Raw genomic sequence first — 12,513 nt, forward strand, 5'->3', positions numbered from 1 at the left:
CTCTTTGTCTAAAAATTCAAGATCGGTATTCTATAAAAAACACTTTAGGAAATAATAGTATCAACCAGTATTTCCTAAATTTCAGTCTTTCATGTATCATCTTTACAAGCTGCTTCAATTTTGCTCTACCTTGCCTATTATTTAATATTTTAACTTAATTATTTAATTACTTAATTGAAAGTGATCCTTTACTTAACACGAAAATGTATATTCCTATATACATGGAAAAACAGCATCATATCTAATATAAAGGACGATCATAAAAATAAGATTGATCAGGAAATTATGTTATAGGCACACAATAGTCAGCATACAGCAATGAGGATAAATGAACCACAACTATACACAATAATATAGATGACTTTCACAAACACAAAGTTTTGGTTTTGTTTTTTTTAAGATTTTATTTATTTATTTGACAGAGAGAGAGAGAGAGAGAGAGAGAATGAGTGTAAGAAGGGGGAGCGGCAGGCAGAGGGAGAGGGAGAAGCAGGCTCCCAGCTGAGCAGGGAGCCCAACACAGGGCTCGATCCCAGGACCCCGGAATCATGACCTGAGCCGAAGGCAGATGCTTAACTGACTGAGCCACACAGGCGCCCTCACAAACACAAAGTTGAGTTTAAGAAGCCAGACATAAAAGACTACAGATTGTATATTTCCTTTTATATAAAATACAAAAACAGACAAAAATACATCTGTTCTGTTAGAAGCTGGTGGTTCCCTTTGGTGGGTGGGATATGGGTAGTACCTAACAGAGGGCATATGAAAGGCTTCTGGAGGGACAAGGAAGAGAGTCAGCTACAAGTGGGAAGTAGAAGTTAGGAGTGGAGATGGTACCCAGAGCCAAACACTGTCTGTCAGGGGCACCTGGGTGGCTCAGTCGTTAAGCGCCTGCCTTTGGCTCAGGTCATGATCCCAGAGTCCTGGGATCGAGCCCTGCATCAGGCTCCCTGCTCAGCGGGAAGCCTGCTTCTCCCTCTCCCTCTCCCCCTGCTTGTGTTCTCTCTCTCACTGTGTCTCTATCAAATAAATAAATAAAATCTTAAAAAAAAAATTAAATAAATTTAAAAAAAAGAAACACTTCTGGAATGATGGTAATATTCTATTTCTGGTCCAGATGTTAGTTAAATGGGTGTGTTCAGTTTTTGAAAATTCACTGGGCTAAATACTTAGGAGTACTTTCGTTTGTATACTATGCTGTATTAAAATGTTAAAAAAGATAATGAAGGAATATAGTAATCATCATCAGCTAGCTGCAGATACTGTTACCTATGAAAAGTTCTGAGGCCTGCTCTCAAAGAAAGGAGATAAGAAAATATTAAAAAGGAATGCTAACACCAAACTGAGACTTCTTATAATTACTTCTGAAAGACTGAAACAAAAATTAAAGGGGAATAATTTTCTTGGCAATGCAGTTCACTGTTCTTTAATTTTCAACCTAAATTCATCATGAGTTTCACAGTAGTCAAATTTCTCATATTTTGGGAAACCCTTAAGCTCAATAAAAACCACCAGCTTTCTGTTACTACAGATTAGACCATCCAAAGATTAATTACAATTTTGTCTTTTCAAATCCTGGGAATATATTCACACTTACTTGATTAGACTAAGCACTCCAGTCTCACTTTTAAACAGCATATTTACAAAGCGCCCTATTCTTCAAGTCAAACATTTGTCAAGCATCAACAATGTGCCAAAAACTATACAAATTTTATTACCTAATTTAAAAAGTATATCTTTTCAATGTTAAGTTAGACCTTAAAATGGGCCATAGATTTTAGCTAATCCAATCCCATAAACTAAGACCCAGAGAGGTTATATAATTTATATAACACTCAAAACAGTAAAAATACCTCTGATATGGAGTTTTAGCTCTTTCGCTATTATGACAGTTTTTAATATGTGATAGATCCATGCAAGTAAGTTTAAATTATTTTATAGATTAAAGCCTAATCAAAAAAGAAAAACTTTTTAGTAAGTCCTTACTAGTGCCAGCCACTGTGCTAAGTGTGTGTGTATAAAATTTATCACTTAAACGTCTCAAAACTTCTGAAATAGGTAGTTTTACTATCCCTATTTTACAGATGGAAACATGGGCTTAGACAGGTGAGGTCAATGGCCAAAAGTAGAGTAGCTGATAAGAGACAGTTACGATCTGAATATAGTCTGACTTTAGAGTCTATCTGCTTACTGAATCATTTGGCTATACTGCCTTTTCCCACCTCCCCACCCCCCAAAAAGTGTTTGTGTACTCTTTTACCACATATAATAGCATGGGGTATTTCAAAATAAAAAAAGATTAGTTCACAATTTTAGTCAATTTGGTGCATATGCTTCACAAGCTCACAAATAGAAAATAATAGGAGAAACTAGTCAACAAAAAGCTCAGGAGAGAAGGCACACAAAGGCAGCTTCATTTCTTTTCTAATAAGATTACACATGTCACCAATAGGAGAAAATTGCCAAACCAGAATGTTCTTTACACCACCCTTCAGAGAAAGAGTAAAGTTTGCCATTAAGGAGCAACAGGAGGAGAAAAACCTACTTTATCATATGTAGCTTGGATGCTAAGTAATAATATTTACTACTACCCACAGTTAACCATTTTACCTAAATACACAATGACTCACCCTGGACTGATGGCTTCTTCAGGAACATTGAGAGAATTTGAAATATGGGAATCCTGATAATCCTGCATTCTTCGAGCATCCATTATAATCAAGCTGATGTTTTCATCCATCATCATTGTGTATAGCTCCTTTGCTGTGACTGTTCCTTGGAATCAAGAGAGACAATATAAGCAACAAGAAACACCTAGTTCTGTTCAGTAAACACAGAACAATCATTTCTTCTTCTAGAAGAGCAAAGTGTACTAGGTATCATATACCTGCTATCCCATCATACTATTTATTACTTTTTAAACTACCATTAAATATAATTTGTGTTTTTGACATTTATCAAGAAACTAGTTCAATGTTGTTTCTGAAGGCTTAAAACACCAAAACTTGCTCTTAAGGTTACAACTACACTGGTGCTGGCTCTATTGCTGGAATAAAATAAAGGAAATTAATATATGTATCTCATGAAAATATTCTTATTCTCTTTTTGATAATTAAATCATTTGACAAATGTCAACCAGAAGAAACATCTATGGTTCAAAAATTCTTTTTTTTTTTTTTTAATTTTATTTATTTTTGAGAGAGAGAGAATGACAGAGAGAGAATGACAGGGGTGAGGGTCAGAGAGAGAAGCAGACTCCCTGCTAAGCAGGGGGCCCGATGCGGGACTCGATCTCAGGACTCCAGGATCATGACCTGAGCCGAAGGCAGTCACTTAACCAACTGAGCCACCCAGGTGCCCCTATGGTTCAAAAATTCTTGACAGGTTCTAAATTTTTTTTAAAGTCTCTGATGAGGTCTTATGGGGGCTATTTGAAAAACATTTAGATTTTCAAGTATTCCTAGAGTAATAAGCCAAAAGCTTGTTATTTGTATTCTGCATCAGGAGTTGACAAATTATGGCTACCTGTTTTTAGTGGAACATAGCTGAAGAAAAGTGTTTACATATTGTCTATGGCTGTTTTCTAGCTGAGACAGAAAGAATGACAGTATCCCTCACCCCCAAGCCTTAATGTTTACTCTCTAGCCCTTTACTATTTAGCCAAAATAAATATCTGTTATGTTGCTATCTTCCTCTTCTAGCTACTACCACCTGCAATGGAAGATTAAAAAGCACAACAAGGTCAACTATACTTCAATAATAAAAACTTTAAAAATCAATAAACAGCATACATAGATTAACAAGCAAACAAAGATTTAAAAAAATAAAAAGCTACTACAAGGGAGCTTAAAATGTAAAGAACTATTTTGGCAGTGAGATGTGAGAAGAACGTAGTCACAGTATCTCCTAAGCTAAAATACCCACTGGCTAATAACCATCCTACTTCCCTCTCTAACCATCAAGATCATTTTGACAACAAAATAGTCTTAAAAAGTTGGGAACAAACCACTTAGAAAAGTAACACCCAAGCAGGATGACATACAAAAAACATAGATAAAAACAAATCTTGGAATGAATTAATAACAGCTTTTAGGAAGATATCTTACTATATTGTTTATTATTTTTATTTTTATTTATTTGACAGAGAGAGACACCACGAGAGAGGGAACACAAGCAGGGGGAGTGGGAGAGGGAGAAGCAGGCTTCCCGTGGAGCAGGGAGCCCGATGCGGGGCTCGATCCCAGACCCCGGGATCATGACCTGAGCCAAAGGCAGATGCTTAACGGCTGAGCCACCCAGGTGCCCCTACTGTTTATTTTTTAAATTGCTGTATGGTAATATTTAATTTTTTTTAAAGATTTATTTATTATTCTAGAGCAGGGGAGGGGCAGAGGGAGAGGGAGAGAGAGACTCTCAAGCAGATTCCCCTGCTGAGCATGAGGCCCGATGTAGGGCTTTATCTCATGACCCTGAGATCATGACCTAAGCCAAAATCAAGAGTCAGACGCTCAACTGACTCAACTGACTGGGCCACCTAGGCTCCCCGTTGTACAGTAATATTTTAAATAGAGAATTTATTTTAGTGTTACATACAATTGATATTTAAGTTGAACCTTTCCTGAGAGAGGAAAACTCATGCAACTGTCTGAGTTTTGCTGTTTAGGTCACATATTTGTGACTGGAGTATCAATACCCCCTATGGATAACATCCAAATTACTGGTTTAGATTTTTTTGAGGGAAATGGGGAAGACTTTTAAATAATTAGGTCTACAAACTAAAGTCATAAGTCATAATAGCTAATACACATATCCTTTTATAAAGTTCACTTATATAAAGTCACGAAGAGTTTCATATATATTAACTTATTCAATCTTTACAGTAAGTTTATAAAATAGATACTATCAGCCTCACTTTGCAGATGGGGGTTAAGGTAGAGAGGTTAAGTAACATGCTCAAGATCACATGGAAATTCAAAGGAGGAGACAGTATTCAAAATCCAGGCAGTCTGACTTTGGGGAGTCGTGCTCTTAACCGTTATGCTAAACTACAGCTTGAAAAAAAAGCCACTGAAAAGTACAAACCGTGGCTTTGATGTTTTTAATTACATATTACCAAAAATATTCCCCACGATATATGCAGATTATAAACATGTTTTCAATGTAATTGTACAGACTAAGAAAAATGATAAAGCTTACATACAAAATGTATGTGAACATTGTTTGCTTACATACAAACACAATGTAAAATCTGAAGCTTATTCAGATTAAAAGATCTCAATAACAACCTGCAAGGACTCCCTATTTCTGTATACACTTACCTTTCTCTGTGGTCTCATTTTTTTCACTCTTTTCACCATTTATCTGTTTCACAGAAAAAAAAAGTTTCAACTTTATAATAGAAGTAAAAATTTTCATAGAAACAGAAAATTCAACTCTACTACTTCACTGAAACTGAAATCCTAGAAAATCAGGTGTGTGGAGTACTGGCATTTTATTAAAATACAGATGAAGAATCATGGCTTCATCAGGTTATCTGGCAGCAGAAAACAGCTAAAATAACATCAGAATCATGCAACACTTCCTTGAAATTTCCTTCAGTTAAAGGCTAAATATAATATAAAATCACAGACTGTTACAGAAATTTAATATTTAATTTAATGACAAAATATTTCTTACAATGAAATAAAAATTCTGGCTATTCCTTTCAGAGTTCAGTAAAAATACAAATTTGTATTTTCTAACCAAGACAACATGGGATATTTCTGTAAGGTTCTAACTCATTTTATAGATGAAAAAGCAATTACACACTTGACCTAGTGGTCAATTTTAGCTTCACTAAAATTAAAAAAGAAGTGTATATAATGTGCCTCCTAATACAATACAGTATGAAGTGCACAGGATCCCCTATGAAGCATTCGTGCCAAAAGCAAAAACTGAACCTGAATCCTATTAAGCTTCTAGGTTGAACTTCCAGCCTACAAGAAATATAGAAGACAGAATTACAGATTAAATGCTACAAGGAGGAAACAATCAGATAAAGACAGAATGTGGTTGGTTCATTTCACAGACCTGATCTATATTAAAAAGTCAAATGCATGAAATAAAAAAAAAAATGAAAAGGGGGACTCAAGCAGAGAGTACTACAGAGACTCAACTTAAGAGACAAACAATCAGAAGACTACGAGTAGACTTTGTCTGAATCCTAATTCAAACAAATCAACTGTAAAATATCATTATGAGACAGTGGGAAAATGTAAATATAGACTGGGTATTAGATTATATCAGGGAATTATTGTTAATTTTCTGAGGTGAAAAAATAACATTGTCATTATAAAGAATATGTCCCTTTCTTTGAGATGCACACTGAAATATTTAGGAGTAAAATGATATGCCCTCTGGAACTTACTTTGAAATAATCTAGCAAAAGGGGAAAGGAGCAGATACAAAATGTGACAAATGTTAGTTGGTTATTGACACTGGGTAAGAGTGTCTAATTACACTTTTTTTCAGTATAAACAGGCTAAACAAAAGTAAAAGTAATAAAAAGTAGTTGACTCTCCTGCTGGAAAGGCAACAAATTGAAGAGATTTAAAAGTCCCTTTCATTTAGTTCTTTGAAGTCTTGTCATTTACCTGTATCAGCCATTTGACCTACAAAAGAACATCCCCCTAAGGCAGTGTTATTTATCTTACATTATGAGTTCCTAAAATCAACAAACCATATTTCTTCACTTCTTTTTACAAAGTGCCTAGTACAATGTCACAAGTATTTCAACAACTATTTCTTAATGAAACCGATGATGATTCACATACAAATGATAGCTGAAAGCTACAAAATCCTTAAGAAAAAGTAAAGCAGAAATCTCTCCATGAATTTTGACAGTGCATAAGAAATTATATTTTAGGAAACACACACAAAAGAAAAGAAAGAAATTATATTTTAGGAAGAGTAGTTTCTCAGGAGGTGAAAGGAATGAGATACAGTGGTAGCTGGCAGGTACAGATTGAGTCACAGATTTGGCAAACAAATGATGTGGCAAGATTACAAGTAGTCACTAAATAAAATGGAACAAAAGAGGAAGAAGAAAGGGAAATGGTCAGAAAGGAAGAAAAAGTGAAGGAGAGAGTATGAGACCCTAGAAACAGATAAGGTTGGGCATCAAATTAGTAGTATACCAAGTCTTTTTCAATGTAAATTACATTTATTAGAAAGAAGAGACCTTAAAGATCATCTATTTCAAGATCTTTATTTGGCAATGAGGAAATGAAGTCCTAGAAGGGTGAAGCAAGACTTGACATGGGGCCGAAACTCAGCTCAAATGCTTTCTACTGCTCTAATCAAGTTGATAGTAATGGCAAAAAAAAAACAAAAAAAACTAATTAATGCACAGAACAGAGTTCTGTAAAGCTCCAAAAGAAACCTGGAATCAAATGAAGCTAGAATATTTAATTCAATTTCTAATAAAAACACATTAAATTTTACCCTTGTTGCCTAAAAGTACATTGTAGTGGTAATCTCAGCTTGCCTTAAGCAAATCATCTGAAAAAAGAACCAGTCTTTTTACTTCACGAGTATGTTTGAAATACCTTTTGGGTTTTGTCTCTGGAATCCATTACATTTTCCAAGGACCTTTTAGGTGATGTGCCACCATCCTCTCTTCCTGTTTCCTGCCTTTTCTGTTTCTGCAGCTGCTCTTCCTGTCTGTCCTTTTCTTCAAGTTTTTTCTGAACTTCGGCTTCTTCGTATCTAGTTAAGAAGTCAAGATGTCTTTCATTGACATGATCATGAAAAATAAAGAGTTTCAGTTCCATAAAATTAGTACCCTACTGTCGGGTATTTTATGGCAGCATACTTTCTCCCTCCAACTGAAATTTGACTCTGCTAGTGTTCTGTTACAAACCACAACTCATAAATTTGCCCTCTGTAGATTTATTTCAAATTGCCCAAAAATCTTGAAAAGAAACACTATGCTCTCAAGTTAAAGTTGTTTAATGCTCTTTTTGTTCTTACCCTCCCACTAATTTCAACCTTTAAAAATTCCAAATCTCCTGCAATTTCTTTTTCAAAGGACTTACACTTTTAAAATGAACTCTAAAGACTCATTCACTTATAAAATAGTTCAAAATATAAAAAAGTAAAGACAACAAATAAGTGAGAAAATGGGCTTAATGACCAAAAGATAAAGGAGTATCTTTGGTAAATACAAGTAGGGAAAAACTTCTCTTTCCAAGAGAAACATCAATAAAGGGTAATCCAAAGATTTGGAGAAATTCTGTTCTACTCAGTTGATCAACTGGTGAAAGGAGGAAGAGAATGGTGATTCTAAATTGTACCAACCACCCTAACATATTCCAGCCCCAAAATTAGTAATTTCTGAAAAGGACAGAGGGAATATATTAATTCTAAAAGATAATTTCTAAGTAAAGACTATGATGTATATAACTAGAATAGTTCATTGATCCAACCGTGAAAAATCATTTAGAAAAATAGTTCCCTTTTTATTTTCGTTAAATAATGACTAATAACTAAAAATTGAAACGTACTGTTTTTAACGTCTAATTACTTCATAAGCCTGGTAAGCCAGTCATGGTAAATACTAGAATTAGATCTATTTTTAAACATTCATAGCTACTGCAAACTAGGCAGCCTAGTTCAAAACTAACAGTAAATACTTCATTCCCATAAGACCAGTGTCCAGTAGCACATTACAACCTGGGGCATATGAGGAATTACGTTTTTCTGAAGAATCCCATCAGAGAATTAGAAAAAAATTGAACCTAAGCTCTGATGTACTACACCAATGCTTACCTTAAAAATCTATCATTCTAAACATTTTTAGATTTTTAGTAAAAAATATGAATGGTAACACATCAACACAATAAAGGTAATATGGCAAAAGATTCTAATTTTTGTGCTCCAGTTAACATAAGATTTATTTCTAAGAACTGGGATTCATATGCATGGTCAGATATAAATGAACAAGTTCTAAATATTATTTTTATCTTCGAAATTTATGTTCTTTTAAAGATTTTATAATAATATCTGTACCTGAGTTTAAGGCTTTCAGAGAGTCTTTCAGCTTCTTCAATAGCTTTTTTGATGTTTCCAAGTCCGAGTATTGAATGGAAATAGTCCTAAAATTATAAGAAAACCGTACTGGCCAGTGTACACAGCAGTAATGCTATAAACGTTAAAATCACGGTGCTTATGTAAAGCAAGACTGGATGAAAACATGATGATGACTGAACGAAGTGTTTTTTTAAACTTTTAACCTACATCAACACACAACTTGTTCTCCAAATGTTTCAAAAACATCTCTTCATACCATTAGTTTGCAAAAAAAAAACCAACCCTAAAAGGTAATAATTTTATTTATTTGGAAGACGCCTTTAAGAAGTATAAATACTGGGGCACCTGGGTGGCTCAGATGGTTAAGCGTCTGCCTTCGGCTCAGCTCATGATCTCAGGGTCCTGGGATCGAGCCCCGCATCGGGCTCCCTGCTCAGCGGAGAGTCTGCTTCTCCCTCTCCCTCTGCCTCTCCCCCTGCTTGTGAGCTCTCTCTCTCTCTCAAATGAAAAAAGAAAAAAAGAATAAATACTATTCCTATTATTTATGAATAAGTTCCAAAAAGCAAAGCTTTCAGAAGCAAAATATATTTTCCTATTGTAAATATGTTACTTGGGGTTTTTTCTCGAGAATCAGAAGCAGTCAAGCAAATTGTATATTGACCTACAGCATGGTATTTATTTTGTTTTCCTTGTTTTAAACTGAGATGTTTTTGCCTCCACCTTTATTTTATAATAGCGACCCACCTCTCAACTGGAGTCAAAACACTTTTGACATAAACCAAGTTTCACACTGAGGAAACCTTGAGTAAAAATCAAATGGTAGAAATAAATCATTAATAATATAATCTTTAAAAAAAACCACAAAAGGTTTGGCACATAACTTACTAACAAGCATAATAAAGTTAAGAAAAATAACTTCTCTAAGAGGTCATTCATTAGATCCTGCAATCAGAGATATTTTCAAATCAAGGTTGGTTGGACATGACAGTAGCACAGTGAGACTCAGCTAACTGATTTTTGGATCTAATTATCTAATTGGCCACAACCTGTCAGTGTGACTCTGAAACAGAACGTAGTAGCACAGTTCATCACAAATGATGTAATAAATAGTAATAAAAAATTTATAAAAAGAAAGACCAAGAGGCTAGATATCCATCATTGGCTCTCTGAGAAGCAGTCACTAAGAGCTGGTGGAGTAAACCTATTGATAACAGCTATCATATGTCTATCTAGCCGAAAAGAAGATCATGTTTTGGGGTTCCTGGCTGGCTCAGTAGGTAGAACATGCAACTCTTGATCTCAGGGTCGGGTTGTGAGTTTGAGCCCCATGCTGGGTGTAGAGAATACTTAAAGTACATAAATGAAAGTACATCATGTTTTGGTAAGGCTTATTCTTCTAAATAAAGACTAAATAAATTAAAAGGCCCTTCACTATGTAATTTCAATAAAAATATATTGTTTTTTCAATATTGTATCAACTGAAAATTTCAGTTGCCACAATGTCCAGACTTTTGATGCAATATGTTTCTTTTTTTAAGATTGTATGTATTTATTTGTCAGAGAGAGAGAGTGAGCACTAGGAGGAGCGGCAGGCAGAGGGAGAAGCAGGCTCCCCGCTGAGCAGGGAGTCCAATGAGGGGCTCAATCCCAGGACCCCAGTTTCATGACCTGAGCCAAAGGCAGACGCTTAACTGACTGAGCCACCCAGGTGTCCTGATGCAGTATGTTTTTAATAGAAAACAAAATTTAATCATTATGGTAAGATTTCTCTCATAAAAATAAAACACAAAAACAAAATTACCGTGACTTGTTTTATTAATTTTTTGACATGAAATCATTAAAAAGCCAGCCTGTAAGACCAGCTTAACCCTGTTTAAATCCTGAAAAAATTGTTTGTGTTTGGGCATGCCTGTTACAAACTTCCACAAGACACTCCCCTAATATTAGTGAGGTTTTTTATCAATAATTCTCTCTCTCTCTGTGCTCTTAAAGGAGCACAATTAAAATTTTCAAGTTTACAATAGTATTGACAATTGGCAGAATAGAAAAATAACACCCAATTCTTACACAACTAAAAATGTTTTTCAGCTTTACCTACGTAGAACTTTCTTATTCCTGAACATAAAAATTCAAACAAGTCTCATGATTTCCCAAATAAAAAGGCTTACCAATAATATTTAGGATTAATTATCATGTATACCATGCAGATTTGAAAATATAATTCTATCTAGACTTTGCTACACTAATATTTTCAATATTTTCTCCCTTTCCAGATAACCCTGAAAATAACTGTTCATAAACAGATTTTTTCAATGACTAAGAAATATAATGTGTCCTTTACTAGTGACCTTGCTAAATTAACGTTCTATCTAAATCTTAAATATTCCCTCATGTAAAACAAAAGTGAAAGATACAAGTTTCTGAAGAAGACTAGTGACATTATATTCTGCCCCTACCCGATTTAAAGTGTAAAACCTAGAAAATGCCTAGTTAGTAAATTTAACACTTCACACATTTAAAGTGCACTGGAGATGTTGGGCTAAATAAAATAAAACAAAAAAACAGCTCTTTTTTTTAAAGATTTTATTTATTTGACAGAGAGAGACACAGCGAGAGAGGGAACACAAGCAGGGGGAGTGGGAGACGGAGAAGCAGGCTTCCCGTGGAGCAGAGAGCCCGATGTGGGGCCCGATCCCAGGACCCTGAGATCATGACCTGAGCTGAAGGCAGACACTTAACAACTGAGCCACCCAGGTGCACCAACAAAAAACAGCTCTAAGGCAGAAGCAGAAATGTACCCTGGACAGAGGAAAGAACTACAGTGTATGAAGTATCAGCCTGAGTTACCTGAGCCCTTGCAGAGAGCTTCCTATGCTGAACAACTCCTGCAACTTTCAACTACTCCCTTTGGAAATGTAATAGATACTCTGTGGAAATGGAAAAAAATTCTTACCGATTAAACTTCACTCCTAATCTTCTCAAGTTAAAAAAGTAGCTATAAAAACACTCCCAAACTTCTCAAAGAAAAAAAAGTAACCACTAACTTAGAAAACTTCAGCAAAAAGTCCGGGTGCCTGGGTGGTTCAGTCAGTTAAGCGTCTGCCTTCTGCTCAGGTCATGATCCCAGGTCCTGGGATCAAGTCCCGCATCCGGCTCCCTGCTCAGCAGGGATTCTGCTTCTCCCTCTGCATCTGCCTGCCACCCACCAACCCCCTCCCCGCCCCGGTCAAATGAATAAAATCTTAAAAAAAAAAAAAGAAAGAAAACTACAGCAAAAAGTAAATACATAAAAAATTGGCCCTACCACAATAGACAAAACAGCAGACACCAAAACTACCAAGTAATCCAAAGTTGCAAATCTTTCAAAAATATTTACTTTACTAAACACTTTTACACTTCTTTTAAAAGCAACTCTGCTTTGGGATGCCTGGGTGGCTCAGTTGG

At 35.3% G+C, this 12,513-nt stretch overlaps 1 protein-coding gene across 6 annotated transcripts in view; it reads right to left on the reverse strand.

Moving 5' to 3' along the window:
- USP8 (ubiquitin specific peptidase 8) overlaps nucleotides 1-12,513 on the reverse strand; it is a 74,862-nt gene that overhangs the window by 36,469 nt on the left and 25,880 nt on the right. For all 6 annotated transcript variants that reach the window (XM_064570483.1, XM_064570485.1, XM_064570486.1 and 3 more), the window contains 4 exons: nucleotides 9,049-9,134; nucleotides 7,587-7,746; nucleotides 5,319-5,361; nucleotides 2,631-2,775 (listed from right to left, as the gene is read on the reverse strand). In XM_064570483.1, the coding sequence (XP_064426553.1) occupies nucleotides 2,631-2,775; nucleotides 5,319-5,361; nucleotides 7,587-7,746; nucleotides 9,049-9,134 (434 nt within the window). The remainder of the gene's footprint in view (nucleotides 1-2,630; nucleotides 2,776-5,318; nucleotides 5,362-7,586; nucleotides 7,747-9,048; nucleotides 9,135-12,513) is intronic.

Source organism: Mirounga angustirostris, unplaced genomic scaffold (genome assembly GCF_029215605.1).
Source record: "Mirounga angustirostris isolate CCGP_5_RB_7025 unplaced genomic scaffold, mMirAng1.0.hap1 SCAF_9, whole genome shotgun sequence".
Taxonomy (NCBI): domain Eukaryota; kingdom Metazoa; phylum Chordata; class Mammalia; order Carnivora; family Phocidae; genus Mirounga; species Mirounga angustirostris.